Below are 17,869 nucleotides of genomic sequence, written 5' to 3'. Positions count from 1 at the left end.
AAAAGAGTTGCATGTCTTTGGTTATTTAACAGAAATGACAGGATTGCTTGAGGAAAATAGGCTGAAAAAAGTGTTAACTGTAAAATCACATTTATTTTTTAAAAAGAGGTTATTTTGGTTTTTATATTAAAATGCAGATGAAATTTTGTACTTGTTTATCTTCTTGTTTTGCATATATTGGGAACCAGGATGGTTAAAATATTTCGGTCAGCCACATATATGAGACTGGGCTGTATCGATCCTTTAAAGCTACCTCTTTGACAAGCTTTTGGTCATCTGCCCTAATTTCTTAAGTGGCTCGGTATCAATTTTTTGTCTTATAACACTCCTGTGAGGTGCCTTGGGACGTTTTACTACGTTGAAGGTGCTATATAAATACAAGTTGTTGTTAAGAGCCAATCCAGTTTTGTTTTTAATCCTGAACGGTATTTTTCCCTTTCAGTTTTAGTTCCAGGAAGTCGCTAACCTGTGTAAATTTACTGAATGCATTAAAGACCTCAGTGTTGCAGAGGTGCATTGGAATCTGTGGTTTCCTCCAGTTAAACATCAAGACGACTTAAGCCATCGTCTTTTACCCCCGCCAGCAACGTCATATCATTTCCACTGATCCATCCCTAGTTCTGGCCACTTTCTCCGGTTTAAACCAGATTGCTTGTAGCCCGCCATCCTATTTGACCCCAAGCAGAGCTTTCAACCTCTTGTCTCCATTATACAAAGATCGCCTACTTCCACCTCCGTAAGATCACCCATCTCTGCCCATCTGATGCGGAAACCTTCATCCATGCCTTTGTCACATCCAGACTTGACTATTCCGACACTCTCTGGACAGACTGCCATCGTCCAGGCTTCGCAAACTTCAGTTTACCCAACACTGCTGCTTGTATCCTATCCCTCACCAAGTTCTGTTCACACATCACTCCAGTCCTTGTTGATTTACAGTGGCTCCTCTGTAACCTCCTCCAGCTCTATCACACCCCCGCAGAATTTTCCGTTCCTCAGACTCTAACCTCTCGTACATCCCGCCCTCCCTTCGCCCCACCATTGGCAGCCATGCCATCAGCAGTTTAGGGAATTCCCCCCGTAAACCCTTGTACATGTCTCTCCTCCTTTAAAATCCTCCTTAAAACCACCTCCTTCACCAAGCTTTTGGTCCCCATCCTAATAGCTCCTTCTTTGGCTCAATGTCCATTCTTGTCTGATTCCACTTCTGTGAAACAGACTGGGATGTTTTCTGCATTAAATATGCTATATACTTTAAATGCAAGTTGTTGTTGGTGTTTGCATTCATGATCTACTTCCCCTTCATTTTTCAGTAAATTCCTCATTTCTGCTGGGAGAGTTGTATATTGGCCTTCGATACTAAAGGTTTAGAGGTTCTAGTCCAGGAGATGCATAAAGAAAGGTGGCCATATTTGGAACTGAAGGCCACCTTTGTGTAAAAGCATGGGTGCAAAGTACATCAAGAGAACAGCTTAATTTGGGCTCTCGGCATCAGCATCAAGATTCTCAAATTAATTATAGTGTGGCCAAAAGTATCCAACCTCAGGAGCACCATTTCTGTACCACTGCAAATTTTATTTTTCCTACATTTGACTCCTTTATGACTTCTCTAAATAAGATTCCCAACTTAGTGCCAATGTGTGGATGATCACGTGCACTTTTATTTTTCTATGGGCTAGTGCCTCAGAGAAAATGCGATTCTCTAAACTAATTTCAGAGGAAGACTACTTTCTTTTCATCAGTCTAAATTAGATTTGAATCCAGGTCCAGACATGAAAGGATGATGTGCTAATCCACTATTAGCACCAAAACAACTTTCAGTGGCTGGAGGGCTATTTTTTTTAGTCCTGTCCCTATATCAATTTTTAAAGCAGGAAACTGGGAGTAGGCAATAATTGACAGAATCTCAACTGGTATGCAAATATCATGAGGGTACACGTCAGAAAATGGAATACTAGGTAACACTAACTGGTGTTGTTTAGAAATGTCCCTTTTAAATCTAAATTGGATTTTATGATAGCAGTAATGCCAATCCCATCGTCTCATAAATCATGAGGCAAACCCTTGAAAATCATGAGATTTGGTAAGAAATCACGAATTGCTATTTTTTCCCCCCAAACATAAACCAATATAGATTAACAGTCTGTTTATAAAGCTCATTAGTGGCTTTATTTAATCTCGAACACGTCACAGCTCTTTACAAAAAGGATATTACTGCAACTGAAAATATTTTACAAAAAACATCCTACCCGTTATCACCATCCTTCACCTGGTGCCCAACACAACCGCCATGCAATGCCGTCTCTGCAGCTGCCAACCAAAGGTACATTTTGGGGAGAAAATAAAAACAAAAACACCTTCCCCTGGAGACAGGAGGCGCAATCAGGGTCAGCAGCTCACCCAGAGTCTGCAGATGTGGCCCGAGGATCAATAGAAATTTTGCTTCCGAGGCCCCCCTCCCATGTTATAAAAAAATTCAGGGACCCCCTGTAAACACTGAGTATGTTTTCTGTATAAAAATTATACAATTAAGCATATATATTTATTATTTTTGTTTTACTTAATGTAAGAGCGGGAAGGTGCCCGTGTGCGATCCCTGGCCTATGCTGAGTTACTAGATCTGAGCTAGGGTGGCAGTGAGGCGATGCCATCACTGCACACTGCTCTGTGCACAACCGCCCCCCCCCCCCCCCACCTCAAGAGACAATTGTATCTCCTTCCTATTCCATCACAAATAAGAATATCCCTTTAAGAACAAGAGAATGCACCTTTAAAGCAATGGAATCGCTTTAACTCTGAGATTACCCTTCCAATTTAACAAGTTGCAAAGTAAATGCAATACCAGTAACAGCTCCTAACAGTTCCTGTAAGAAATTAACTAAACTTTAATGATAACCAATTGGCATTCAGACAATGCAGGCTGGGAGTTGTAGTTCTCGCCCTGGTGGCTCTGCAAGCCGGCAAGGAGGACTATATTTCCCAGATGAATGAGGATTGGGAGCTGCAGCCCCACCCAGAGCTGCCCCGCTCACTCAGAGGGGAGGGAAGGGGAATGGCAATGTGGCTGAGGCTTCCTGGACTCGTGTTTTTGGGGCTGGGGTTCGGGTTACGGGCAGGTCCGCACAGCTATCGCTTGCAGCAGCAGCCACTGATACTGAAGGGGAAGTTGAGCGCAGACATGGAGGAAGAGGTAAAGAAAAAGGCTGGTTACATGGCTGTGCATAATCATGTGCAAGTGAGCAAAGCTTTCAATGAATGTATCGATGCATTGTAATTTACAGCAAAACTACCGTTAATTGGCACCACGTCAACTTTACTGGTGTTTGATATTTCTCTCTCCCTCTCTCTGTACGGTCTTAAACTGCATGGCATCCAGTCCGGGGGGCAGGTTGGGAGTTGGTAATGTGCTTCATTTACTATTTACTTACCGAGAATTATCCCAGAAGAAGCTCAACCACGCTGAATGGTGCCGTGCATGTCCAACAGTGCGCAAGCACAGAATCGGGACTATTTCGATGGGAGCAGTGGGGGGGGGGGGGGGGGGGGAGAAAAACCAATGGCAATCACGGGAGACAGAGTAGGATGGGACAAACCGACTCGTGGACCACCCTCCCACTGCTCCCATCGAAATAGTTGAGAATCCCCACGAGTCCCCAGCAGCCAATCATGGCAAAGTTTAATAGAGATGAAAAAAAAATTATTTTTCTGAGATGAATGGCAAGATCATGAGTTGGGGTGAGTTTTCATTAAAAATCACGTGTCTTGCAGTTGGAATTACTGCGATAGCACTTTGTAGTTTGGGTGCCTACTTGTCCACAGAATATAGAAATCAGAGTATCACGTGTAATAAGAATTATTTAACAGGCCATATTAGAACTTTCAGAGCACATAATAAGAATGCATAGTAACGTTAATTATACAAAACACTAGTTTTGAAATATGCTAACTGTTCTATGAATTATACAGTTATGTTTTAGCCACAATACACAAAATCAAGACAACCGTCTTCCAGCATTATTACTGGACAGAATATTAATCATGTCCTGTGTTACAGCATTTACCAGCTACGGTTAAAATCCAATTGAATTCCACCAAAGAACAAAGCCAGGACAGTTTAAAATAAACTTCATTATGTGACTTTGCTTTCTTAATATAACTACAAAACTACTTGTTTAGGCAACAAACGGAAGAATTTGTCATTGTTATGGAATTGAAATGTCTCAAAAATATAGCTTGGAAAACAACAAAAAACAGATACACAGTAATCTAGCACAAGACATAAATGCCTATGATTTTCAAAGCAGTGACCGACTTAACATAGTCACCAACACTACATGACATTTTACTAGCGATTCATTTTATATAGTGTGTTTAAAAATCTTCTGCTGTCACTATTCATTTACATTCATAAGAAATCCTGGTTCAGACTCACATTCAACTTGTGCAGCAAGTTAATGATTTTTCTTCACTGTTTTGAGATTCCACAGCTAGCATTATTTATACTTGTAAGCATACCTGTGCAACTCATTTAAAAAAAAGTCTGAAATGCCTGAAGGATTCCAAACTTTATCAGCCAAAGCTGTCCTTTCCTTCTCTAAAGCATATAAACTAAGGGATGGGGTGGTGATGAAGAGGGTAACAATTCTGTGCAGATAATGCTGTGATCCGACAATTAAAACAGAAGAATCATATAACTCATCAATAATTTCTTAGTACCTTTGGTTGCTGGAACAGGTTCAAGATCAGTACATGTAATGCCAGCACCAGGGGCTAGATTATGAAACTCATCTACAATCATTCTTTCATCATAATTACTTATTAGTCATTAACAAAGATCATTCTGCTGCAACACTATCCAGCAAACGGATCTTTGCTTTTGCAGCCCTCATACACCAACGTCCCAATGTTTGCAATTAGCTGGTTTGATCATAGGTTATCAAAAATCCCCATAATAGTCATAAAAATAGGTCATAATTGGATAGCTTGAAATTTTTTTTTTTTTTAAACTGGGAAAAATTGCAATTGAGGAAGAAAAAAACAATTGGCTATTTAAGGAGTCCTTTTGAGAATCGTTCCTCAGAACGTTTGATATCTGAACTGGATGATCGCTTCTTTAAAGTCATCCCAATAAACAAATTGCAACATGTTAACCCATAAGAGCTAATGCATTATTAAAAGTATTTGAGTAATATACTCCTCATTTTGATGAAATAAATTTTGCATACAGACCAGTCTGTGCTCATCAGTCTTGAAGACAAATAAACTGACATGGGTGAGTTTTCAGATATGAGTTTTATGTCGGTGATATAAATCATAAAATGTTGGTAATGATAGTAAATTAAAATACACTTTGGCTGTTGATACTGTGTAGCCTTTAATAAATTAGTCCTCTACATTATTGAGGCATGGAACAACTTTAGCTTAAATAGGAACTTTTTTTTTTTTTTGATTACCAAGGCAACCAGTCAGAATTACCAAATAACATGCACTCAGTATTGTAGGAGTTGATGTAAATTGTAATTTCATGCTGTCTGACACTACAATTCAATAATCTCACCTGCATGAATAGTACAGCCTTATGTTTTCACAATAAATCATCGGTGAATCAGATGCATGAGGTTGGGGGCTGGATTTTCTAACACACGACCGCCAGACTGAGCCTTCGATAATCACAGTTTACATACTTCGCTTACAGCGTCCCATCCCCTGCATCACGTTTCAAAGGAGTTAGGGAATGCACTTTAAAGAGGCCAATAATTCGACATTTTACTTTCTTGGGAGAAAGGGAAGGGGACAATCATACTGCCATCAATCGTGCTCCTTGGTCAACACATCAGAATGCAGATCAGTTACTAGTAAAGAATTCATTAAACAATATTTCCTCATTTCCCCTGGCCACAACATAGCCAAGATTAGAATTAAAAAAAAATATTTCATCTTAGTGACCAGTAATTTGCAGTCAGCAGCACAGTTCACCCTTCTCGACATGCGACTGACTGTAGCGCTCTGTAAAGGGAATTCCCAGCAAAGAGCTGCAGTGATGTCAACAAGCTGTCTGAGCATCCAATCACATTGAAGAATTCTCAGACAGCAAACCAGGAAATGAAAAGCAGCCTTTTCCAGACTTTTTAAAAATGTTAAGAGAGAGCAAAATAAAGATTGGAAATTTCACATGGGGATAAGGTAGAACCTGAAATAGCATGAACAAACCTCATTAAAAAAATTTAAGATAAAAAAAATCATAATGGAGTGAACACTCCACAAATACAAAAATTAGTCAGGGTCAAGACAGTTGTTTAGCAGTCAATACGCTGTTAAAACCCCAGTTACACCTATTCCAACAAGATTTAACAGCGATATTAGCACGAAATGCCCACATTTTTGTCTGTTGCACCGATTTTCGGCTATTGGGGGAGGGGACGGTCCACAGCGCAGCCAGTGTCAGAGCAGTGAATGACTGGCTGCAACTTCAGCATTTCCGCATTTAGATGCACATGCGCTAAATCCTGAAGTTGTGGTCAATTTTAGAGGGATAATGATGGTGAACGCCGACAGTTCACCATCATTACCCACCGCAAAATCCGGGCCGTTATCTGTCAAGTCTGGGTTCAAACTCTGATTTATTAACAAAGTGTCCAGCCATGCAGCAGGATTTAACTACAAAAAAACTGAAAAAATACATACTACTGTTGTCCTTGATTTACAACATTAGCAGTTGCTAGCAAGGTATGTAAACTGTGATGGCAAGAGGCTCCACCTCAGTCTGGGGTGGACATGTGTTGGAAAAATCCAGCCTCATGCGTCTGATTCAACGATGGGTAATTTGGGACCAAAAAATGAAGCAAGAGTATTGGTGCATGCGATCCTCATTTAAAACAAATCCATGCTGAATCCTCTGACCTTCAGTGAGGCCCCACCCACAACGTGAACCAACTGAAGCCTCAAATAATCACCGCTCAAGATTCCAGTGGTGCAAATAGAGTACAAGATGTAGTTTTTCAGTGTTTTTATGCAGTTGAGTCTTGGACTATTAAACCACCCTCCAGTTTTGTGACTCCAGAAGTAGTAATGAAATATTAAAGTTCCAATAATAGTAACTGCTTTAAAATATAATTTATTTTGCTAGCAATCTACCTGTGCATTGTATTAGCTACACTGGACACATAAAATGGGTGCATGGGAGTCCTGGGACTTGCCCTGCTCAAGCAGACTTCTTAAACAAAGAGTTGACAATGTCATTTCATGATAAAATTTGTTTTTAATTACATTTAGCTACATGCATTAGATGATTCTACTGAGTAGTCTACTATTTTTGCATTTTTTCCCCTTGCCAATGCGTTGCTTCATTATTCTTGGTTGCTGCTGGCATTTAATTTCAACCCACGAATTGGCAAGGATGGATATTCATGGAGGTTCCAAACCCACCGCATGATTGAGATCAGGAAGGGGAGTTCATACAGGGCCAACAAATGCAGCTGAAATGTCACCTGAGGCACTTGGTCCATATCCATCAATACCCCAGGACTCACATTTATTAATACCTCCCTCTCTACCTGGATATGACAGAGGAAAGAAGTCATCGTCATCGCAGCTTCACGAGAGCAATTGCCAGAGTTGTAATATCTGCTGCAGGATAAACTGCAGATATTTTGAACTGGGGCAGTTCTTCCCATAGAAGAGTTTACCATAACATGAAGCATTCAAGCTACAGCAGCTTTGCACCACTGGAGCCATCTTCCACATCTGGCAGTCTGCAGTGCACACCTGCAGCAAGCATTCCTTTCACACTCACCACCATTGCGGGGGGTACTGTTACATCTCACCATTCATGCAACTCACTAAGCCACTTCCAAAGGTACACACAAATCTGTCCAAGAACGCAAAGTGTTGAAAATAAAGGTTTCAATGTTTGACAGCACATTTAACTGAAACTTTACATGAACATCAGATAAAACACCCAAGTGGCTAACCTTGTGTGTTGTTAGTTGGTATGATTGCATTAGGATGAGGGCGAGTGTGAGGGGTGGCTGGTGAGATGGGGATGTGATAATGTAGATAGAGAAGGATGGGTGGAGATGCAAGGTAAGTTGGTGTAAGGATGTGCAGGAGTAGGGCAGAGTGATGGGGATGTGAAGAGAGGCACAGGAGGATGAAGGGGAGTGTTGCTTTGTGCTATTGTTTCGTGATCTAATGAGATCATTGAAAGGTTTGCGCCACTGCACCCAGGTCCTCCTGACCACATCCCTGCTTGTGCCCTCCTCTGCAATGTGCAACCAGGCTGTGTTGGTCTTCTGGGGAGGTCTCTTCTGCCCATGGGAAGAGAAGAGGACCTCCCCGCGTGCTGTGACTCCCTCCGTAAGCATATGGAGGGAATCATTGGAGAACCTGGGTGATCGTCAGTGTTTGCAGCACTTCAATGCTGTAGAACACTGACAGCACAACAGTCAAAAGGTGGCCATGGTCCCTTTGAGGAAACTGGCTGATGATGTGTCATGAATGACGTCACCAGACCCGCTTCCTCTAATTGGGCCGGGAAACTCACTGGGCGGGCTCAACAAGCCCCATCAATGTAAATTCATTTTCCAGAGCGGAATGGAGCCAGCAGCAGGCTGCGACCCACCACTGACCTGTCGAGGTGAGCAAAATCTTGGCCTACGTTTGCAAAGGGCAACATCTTCATCACTTTTACTGTGAAAAGGAGGCACTAGCGGGACTATATATAAGTACCCATGTGATCATCATGGCTCTTCATATCAATCCCATGGCCTACATGAAGAGAAAGGGTTTGCAGTCAAGTATTGCTCAGGTGGCATATCAGTGGCATTATCCAGGAAGCAGCCATGATACCTTCATTGTGTGGCAGGAGAAAAATCACTGGTTTGATAGCTCAGAAGAGAACAGGGTTATCCTCTGCATCCATAGCTGCTGATTGAACAGAAAAGTCTTGCAACAGCAAATGAGCAATCCAGCCTGTGCGCCTCATCATATTTGTTGATCCTCGGCTGCCACGCCACCTTCAAGAAAAGTGTGCCATGCAGCTTTGGCACAATAAAAAATTATGCAACAAAGGAATGGTTGTGTACAATACTTTAAATGGCCCCTCCCAGAAGATGCAGCAGTTCCCAACTTAAGATTGGTATGGTTGACAGGTCCTTAAAAAAGTGTTTTTTTAATGTTCTTCAGACACGGCTAGTGCTGGCAATCCAATATTTCTTGCCCATTCCCAATTGTCTTCAATGAGGGCATATAGTGTCAGACTGGAGTCACATGAAGGCCAGACTGGGTAGGGGTGGAAGGTTCCCTTCCCTGAGGGTATTAATGAACCTGTTGAGTTTTTACTACAATCTGGAAACTTTCTGGTACTAGTCCACAAATTACCAGATTTATTGGGTCAATTTCATGGAGGGATTTGAAGTCATGACCTCTGGGTTGATACTCCAATATCATAACCACTAGGCTACTGTACTTTTAACCACCTTCTGATAAGTACACAGATCCCTGAAGGCGGCGGAACAGGTGGATAAGGTGGTAAAAAAGGCATATGGGATACTTGCCTTCATTAGCCGAGGCATAGAATATAAGAGCAAGGAGGTTATGATGGAGCTGTATAAAACACTGGTTAGGCCACAGCTGGAATACTGTGTGCAGTTCTGGTCGCCACACTACAGGAAGGATGTGATAGCTTTGGAGAGGGTGCAGAGGAGATTCACCAGGATGTTACCAGGGCTGGAGCGCTTCAGCTATGAAGAGAGACTGGGCAGATTGGGTTTGTTTTCCTTGGAGCAGAGGAGACTGAGGGGGGACATGATTGAGGTGTACAAAATTATGAGGGGCATAGATAGGCTGGATACTAAGGAGCTTTTTCCCTTAGTAGAAGGGTCAATAACTAGGGGCATAGATTCAAGGTAAAGGGCGGGAGGTTTAGAGGGGATTTGAGAAAGAACTTTTTCCACCCAGAGGGTGGTTGGAGTCTGGAACTCGCTGCCTGAAAGGGTTGTGGAGGCTGGAACCCTCAACATTCAAGAAGCATTTGGATGAGCACTTGAAATGCCATAGCATACAAGGCTACGGACCAAATGCTGGAATATGGGATTAGATTAGACAGGGCTTGATGGCCGGCGCGGACACGATGGGCCGAAGGGCCTCTATCCGTGCTGTATGACTCTATGCCAAATTTCTTCCTCATTTGAAGCCAGATATGAAGCATCAGGGTGACTGCATTGACTCAATCAGCAGACTCCCTTGATGCACCTTGCACCTGTGGTTTTACTGGAGGGTGACCTTCAGTTCCAAATAGGGCCACGCTACTTTGGTGCATCTTCTGGACTAAAACCAGTACTGTCCAGGTTTCTGCTGTACCATTGTCAACAATTTGTTGACTTTTCCATAACCATAACTTACCCTTTAATGGCGATCTGCAGCCCAGAGCTGTTGCCTCACTAGGTTTTCTGGTGCCCAGTTATGTATACCATAGGCTACTCAAATTAGGGGAGGAACTCCAGATTGAAAATTTAACAGAGCCGAACCTCTGAGCTACCAGCACAAGCAAGTCTGCGCCATTGCCTAGTCTGATCTTTGCCATTAACAACAAAGGCGGCTCAATTGACACACCAATTCCTATTGCAAGGTTGTCCAATTTATAGCTTGTGGGCCATTTCCGGTCCTGAAGTCCCAGCCAAGTTCTACTTGTGCTTATATTGCTCATTCACTGGCTTGTCCGGTTTGAATTTGGTAGGCCTGGAGGTTTAGATAAATCCTATATCTGAACACCTAGACCTGTTAGCATCCACCAGCTTGATACAGTTACAATTTAATGGGAACACTGATTTAAACTTTAGCTCCATGGTATTCACCTGAAGTGGCCCACCAAAAAAGAAAAAAAAGGTTGGACGCTTATTACAATTTTTGGGTCTGTCTTAGATACAATTTTGGTTTTAATGACGTCAGTTGCTGATGGAAGTGGATCCCACATCCCTTATTAAGGAGTTGACTCATACTGTCCAATATCTACTTGCACAATAACCTAACTCAGGGATGTAACAATGTGTTCCTCATGACTTATGAACTGGATATCATCTGTTTTGCACAAACCCTCATGTATTTCCCAACCTTTTAGGAGTCAGACTGTTTATACTTTAATGAGATGAGGCCAGAATGAAACATGGGAGTTATTTTATTTATCAAATAGCAAGTAAATATACAGTGTAATAGTTATGATCAAACTCACTTAATTCAAATCAGTAAAACTTGTCTTTTTGTAATAATAGAAAATAATGAACACATTACACTTCCCCACATCAATGGGGCATCTTGGCTGACAAACAAAATAACTTCCAACTACCCTCCCATATCTTAACTCAGAATCTGGGCCAAGACATGCTCAAGAAACTTTCTGTTTGCAATCCAGACTGTCAGTGTGTGTTTTTGTTTGTATTTTATCACCGTGTGTTCATGGACAGAATGGACACCAAACAATCCCTGCTGAAAGCTTGAGACCAAAATCTTCTCAACACAGTGGAGGCAAGGTGTTCATTGATTACTGGGACAGGGTAGCGAACTGCTTAGTGTTTTTGGTCTTTGGGACAAAAATTTCAATGCATTCACGTTTTAATCATCACTTCTCTGAATACACATTCCTTAAAAAACCCAACATTTAATCCTTTCTGTGGGAAAATGGTCCACAAAGTCCCAAAATCTGATCAAGCTTGCTCCAATGATAGAGAAACAGGCAACCATAATTATTGCTATTTTTCCCCAATCGGTAGCTTTTTTAAAAACTTGACTACAAATTATTTTTCGGTTCTGGGAAAAAGATTAAAAAAGGACCTGAACTTAGTCTGTTTTAACTTAACTTTGCATCTCTAGGCCAGTTCACACACACACACTTCATCTTGATTCAAGGTTAAGCATCTGAAGGAAATAGGAAATGGTTCTAACTAACAAACTGCATCCTTTTACTATCATAGTAAACCTGCAAGTTTCAGCTGCCTGTTACTCAGATTTTAGCTCGAGGTTTAAATCAACGTTAGCAGTTGGAGCTGTGCAGCTGAAACTTGGGAGAAATCTAAACATTAGCAATATACTACAGAAATGATAATATAAACTAAAGGCTAAGATTGCTTTGTAAATTTGTCTCACCTTAAAAGTGCAGCATATTCATGAAAGAGTTTTTGGCAAATCCCAACTTAATGCAATGCAATTAACTATGTCAAAATGCATCGCATCATTTGCGCTCTGCTTCAACATTGATGCATACCCTCTGGCTTTTCTCTCCCCCAAACTAAAAATATTTTGCCAAACACCTTTTCACAAAGCGAAAGCTTCTTTAAAGATGTATTTTTTTTTTAAACTTTATCCTGTATTGTTAAAGTGGTGCAAGCATATTTTATAATAATCAACAGTTTGATATATTAATACAATAATGTTAAGCAGCATAATGACAGTCCTCTGAAACACTGAAGGTGGTTTAAGGAACGAGGCCAAGCTTTTATAAAAATCCCAGAAGCTAATAATTTGAACTCGCAACACCAAATGATTACTATAAAAATGTGATGTATGGTACACTTCCACTGTCACACTTATTCACCTGCCCCATCCTCAATTTAAAAAGAAAACAACATTTTAAAATATCTTACCCTTTGACTTCGTAATGTGACACCTGCGGACTTGAAGTCTGGAAATTTGATGCCTGCAGTCTCTGGTACAGCCTGTAAAACAGGAGCAGGCGGGATTTGTTGATACAGAAGCATGATAACTGGGGAAATGCTTGGAAATAAGGAAAAGTAAACTGCTTCTGGAGATCATGCCATCTGCTAAGTCAAGGCAATCAAGGCTAGGAAGTTAAGACTGTTCTGTAGGTAGTAATTAAAAGTAAAAAGACTTCTATATAACAAGTGCCTCATCTCTCTTCTTAGGGTTTATTAGAGTACCAGTTAATTATCTTTTGGTTATAAAAGCAGCAAATTATCATACACAAACACAGTCAACTGAAACTTCTAGTCAATATGGCAACCACTAATTAGTATTTGATTAGTTAGCCAAAAAATCTCCAGCAGCAATTCTATTCTGACCTACAAAAATGCAGCAGCATGTGTTAATTATTTGTCTCGCATGTTAAAATGCTATTTGCTTCATTGTCTAATACAATTAACCCTATCTTGCAGAAATCTTTAAAACAAACAAGTTTTAAATAATTTACAAGCAGAGCCCAAAACCTCTAGCGTACCAAAGTATGCAAATACTTGCAGCTCACTACAATCTATGGGTAATAACTTGTAGCGTTTTCAATGCAGCAGGAAGCTAACGTAAAGAGATTCACCTCCATATAGTTCTTATACATAAAACCTCTTGAAATTTGGTATAAACCAAGTAAAAAACAGTTAAAGGTTATTACATATCCCTTGTGCAGCATCTTTATTAAAACAACTTGTATTTATATAGCGCTGCTAACATAGTAAAATGTCCCAAGGCATTATAAGACAAAAAATTTGACACCGAGCCACAAGGATAAATTAGGGCAGGTGACCAAAAGCTTGGTCAAAGGGGTAGGTTTTAAGGAGCGTCTTAAAGGAGGAAAGAGAGGTAACGAGGCGGACAGGTTTAGGCAGGGAATTCCAGAGCTTAGGGCCTAGGCAACAGAAAGCACCAATGGTTGAGCGATTATAATCAGGGATGCTCAAGAGACCAGAATTAGAGAAGCACATATATCTCGGCGGGGGGGGGGGGGGGGGGGGGCGGGGTTGTGAGGCTGAAGGAGATTACAGAGATAGGAAGGGGCGAAGCCATGGAGGGATTAGAAAACAAGGATGAGAATTTTGAAATCGAGGTGCTGCTTAACCAGGAGCCAATGTAGGTCCGCGAGCACAGGGGTGGTGGGCGAACGAGACTTGGTGCGAGTTAGGACACGGGCAGCCAAGTTTTGAATCCCTCAAGTTTACGTAGGGTAGAATGTGGGAGGCCAGCCAGGAGTGCATTGGAATAGTCAAGTCTAGAGGTAACAAAGGCATGGATGAGGGTTTCAACAGCGGATGAGCTGGGGTTGCAGTGCCAAATTTGGACTGCTTATCAACTTCTATGCAATCCTTTTTAAAGAGTTAGTTCAATATTACACTTCAATCAATTCTAAAACATAAAAAGCAAAAATGTAACATTCCCAACTTACTGCCAATATTTGGATGATCACAGGCAGTTTTACTTTTCTATGGGCTTGAGCCTCCTTGGAATCTATTAACCATTTCATGTAGAATTGATGAACCATTTCATGCCTCACAGTTTAGTCTTAAAACAACTGGCTGTACTTTAATGGATAAGGGCCTAGAAATTCAGTCGCGTTTGCGCCCACTTATTGGCTATAGAGTGGTTTGCGCCGGAAGTTTTTTAGCGCCCGAAATTCAGTTGGTCCCTAACATCGGCGTTAGCCGGTAGCGCTGCGCCAGCACCGATGACGTCATCGGTGTGCGCAGCGCCCCGGTTCCAATGCTATTCCGTGCCGATAGCCAAATTCAGTTGCGGCCGCCTCGCCCGTAGCGGCCGCAAACAGCGTTTGAAAAACGGTGCCTTGCAGCTCCGAGAGGCCGGCGCATAAAGGTGGAGGGGCGGCCGGCCGCACCTCCCTCCCCGGACTCCTGCACCACCCCCCCGCGGCATTGGTGTCTGACTCCCGTGAGCCCGGCACTTCTCCGTGGTGCCGGGCTCATTTGCCGGGGGAATCCAGCGGCAATCTCACGGCTGCAGGCAGCTCCTCCTTAAGAGAAGGAGGAGGCCTGCAGTACCCCAGCCTGCCGCACCGCATCGGGTGCCGCAGCGGCAGCTGGACGCCTGAAACTGACTTTCATCGCCCCAAACGAGGCAGCCAAACCCTGCAATAGCGCCCACCTCTGTCTTGGGGCGGCGCAACTGAATTTCAGGCGGGCGCTACGGGAATCCGGGCGAGTGCAAAATTTCGGGCACTAAAGACCTGGCGCGGCGATACCGAATTTTTAGCCCAAGAAGTTTTACAAGTACTTGCTAGAATCAAGTATTCTCCGTCATGAATATCAACAAGTCTGAACCACGCTCTCAAGTTTGTGACAAAAACCCTCAACTCAATGCTCAAGATAGCCTCAGCACAGTAATTTGCAATGATTCAAGCTAAGAGGTGCCAGGTGTTGGGGAGCAGCAGTAGCAGTAAATAAAATCTAAATGCAAGCAAGTACCAATGTGGTTTATCTTTATCTATTTTGATAACTTTTGCTGAATGTGGCCAAGTGCCAGCATATTGGATCAGGCCCACCATACAGAATGAGTAGGACACCTCTCTCAACGCTCCTCCGTAGTATTTTATGGTCAGCGGTCAAAGCATCCACTTTGAATGCACAGACTGTTCTGGAGGCCTCTCTGTCAGGGAGTACAGCTGCAGATGTTCCTGATGTGATAATGCTGCATTGTCTTGAATCCATCTTGGTCCCTTATGCCAGAACTACATACTTTTGCATCCTAAAAATTTCAGGCCCCATGTCTTTTATTTTATTTTTATAACCTAGCTCACATTTTCAACTTGTAGAACATGATCAACTTCAATCATGACACCTCTGCCTTAGATTACTTGATTTTATTTTGTGAACTTTGAGTGTTTATAAGTGAAACTCTGATTCTCTCTTGTACTGTTGGCTAAATGCCTAAAAACATCACTGGATATTGGAAGCCAGCAGCTCAAATTATAAGTGGTGGAAGCAGTCAGCAACACTGGAATATAAGTAAGGGTCTGGTCAGTTGTTACATTTTAAACCTATTCATTTCTTTGCTCAGTTTAATTATTTGATTATCATTGTGATTGTTTGATGCTTCTCTACCGCCTGGCACAGCTGACAATTCTTCCTCAGTTCTGTAATATACCATTTACCATCTTGGACAGATGTTTCTTATAAGGCTAAATATTAGTGCATCATTTCAGAAACAATTAGAAATGAAATATAGAAATACATTTTTGTGAAACATGATTCACTGTTAAATACAAAGTTAGAATTTTGAACTTACTTCTGAATTCAATCATGTTCTACAAGTTGAAAATGTGAGCTAGATTATAAAAATAATAAAGTAAAAGACTTAGGCCTCGAAATTCGGTCACCTGGGCGCTGGAATTACCGCTGCGAACGGAGCCGTTGCGCCCGCCGGAAATTCAGTTTGAGCGCCCCAAGCGGGACGCAGGGCGCTGCTCGAGGCGCCCTGCAACCCTCTTGGGGCGCTGAAACTGAATATCGCAGCGCAACGCGCCACAGCGCCACACGCTGCGCTGCGGTACTGCAGGCCTTCCTCCCCTTCTTAAGGGGGAGGGGCCTGCATCAGCGCGATGACCGATTGAGTGCCGGCAAAAGAGCCCGGCACCGAGAAGTGCCGGGCTCTCGGGACACAGCCGGCACTGCCCGGGGGTGGGGGGGAAATCAGGAGGCCGGGGACAGAGGTGCTGGCAGGCGGCCCACAAAAAAAATGGCCGCCCCGCACCTCCACCTTAATTTGCGCCACTACCGCCACAGGTAGAGGCCCCGTGAACCGGGCGCGATTTGCGACCGGCGTTAGAGGCGGGCGCGACCAAATATCGTGATCGGGATGGTAGCGGGGCGCTGCGCACACCGATGACTTAATCGGTGGCGGCGCAGCGCTACAGGCTAACGCCGCCATTAGCGCCCTGCTAAATATCGTGGGAGGCGTGGCCAGTGGCGCTAAAGCCACTGAGTGCCCTCTTTAGGCGCTAACTGGTGGCGCAGCCCACCGAATTTCTAGGCCATAGGGCCTGAAATTTTTAGGATGTAAAAGTATGTCGTTCTGGCATAAGGGACCAAGAGGGATTCAAGACAATGCTGCATTACCTCATCAGGAACATCTGCAGCTGTACTCCCCGACAGACTGTCAGTACCTTCAAAGTGGGATGCTTTGACCACTGACCATAAAAGACCACGGGGAAGAATGATGACAATCGGCTTCCGAAAGTTTTAGGGCGTCGTCTCAGGGTTTGAAGGCTCGAACTGATAGTCAGGTCTGCCCTCCTCTTGATGTCTGGGCATTCAAATCCAGTACCCAGCACAAGTGACATGGCTAGAATCTACCTTCATGATGCCATTCTCCCTCCTGGTGACAGCTTATGTGATCTTTCTACCCAGCTCACTTAGCTGTCTGCTCACATACAGGTCAGGATACAGGTTGGTCATGCACCTGATGGAATGCAGCAAAATTATGGGCCTTGGAACTTAATTTGCTTTTGACTCCTAAAATCGCAGCAGTGCTGTTTTGCAACTGTTTGATACTGACTGAAGCAACAATGCTGAAAGTAGTACAGTAATTTTAAACACACGAGCCATGAATCTATCATTTAGACTTGTAGCAATCTTATCTGACGTCATTAAATGCCAGGGAATTACCTTGAACCATGCCATTAAAAGTAGATGCTGGGAGAAGCAGATCAGCATCAGGTTTGAGCAACTGTGTTAAAAAAAATACAAGGATTTCAATTCAATTCCTTTTACTTTGCATTTTTCCCCAAGTCAAAGGGGGCTTGCGCTGGCGCAAGAAAGTTATTCGCCTAAAGAAGTTCAATATAAAAATGCCTAAATATTCCACTCTAGCATGATCTTTTTCTAAAATAAAATCCGCAGATAGGTGCTTACCGGTTTTTCCGTTTCTTTTTTCTGCGGCAGTTTCTTTTTTGCTGCCTTGCGCTCTGCCCGTCGCATTTCTGTGGTATTGTCTGCGGCCGTGATCAGTTTCTGCAAATCCTGCGTTTTCTTTTCTCGTTCTTTTTTTCTCATTTCAATTTTCCTCAATTCCTGTATTAAGTACTCCTCTTCAGCCACCTACAAGCAAAAGAGTTGAATATTACAGCAAACAATGCTGACAC

At 42.7% G+C, this 17,869-nt stretch overlaps 1 protein-coding gene across 2 annotated transcripts in view; it reads right to left on the bottom strand.

Annotated features, from left to right (window-relative positions):
* dmap1 (DNA methyltransferase 1 associated protein 1) overlaps window positions 1-17,869 on the bottom strand; it is an 86,564-nt gene that overhangs the window by 15,743 nt on the left and 52,952 nt on the right. For both annotated transcript variants that reach the window (XM_085983065.1, XM_085983066.1), the window contains exons 7-8: window positions 17,640-17,825; window positions 12,636-12,707 (exon numbers count right to left, since the gene is read on the bottom strand). In XM_085983065.1, coding sequence (XP_085839191.1) covers window positions 12,636-12,707; window positions 17,640-17,825 — 258 coding nt within the window. The remainder of the gene's footprint in view (window positions 1-12,635; window positions 12,708-17,639; window positions 17,826-17,869) is intronic.

The sequence above is a fragment of the Somniosus microcephalus genome, chromosome 3 (genome assembly GCF_052327205.1).
Source record: "Somniosus microcephalus isolate GS21.2 chromosome 3, FLI_Smic_1.0, whole genome shotgun sequence".
Classification (NCBI taxonomy): domain Eukaryota; kingdom Metazoa; phylum Chordata; class Chondrichthyes; order Squaliformes; family Somniosidae; genus Somniosus; species Somniosus microcephalus.
This window is presented reverse-complemented; position numbering and strand designations above follow the sequence as displayed.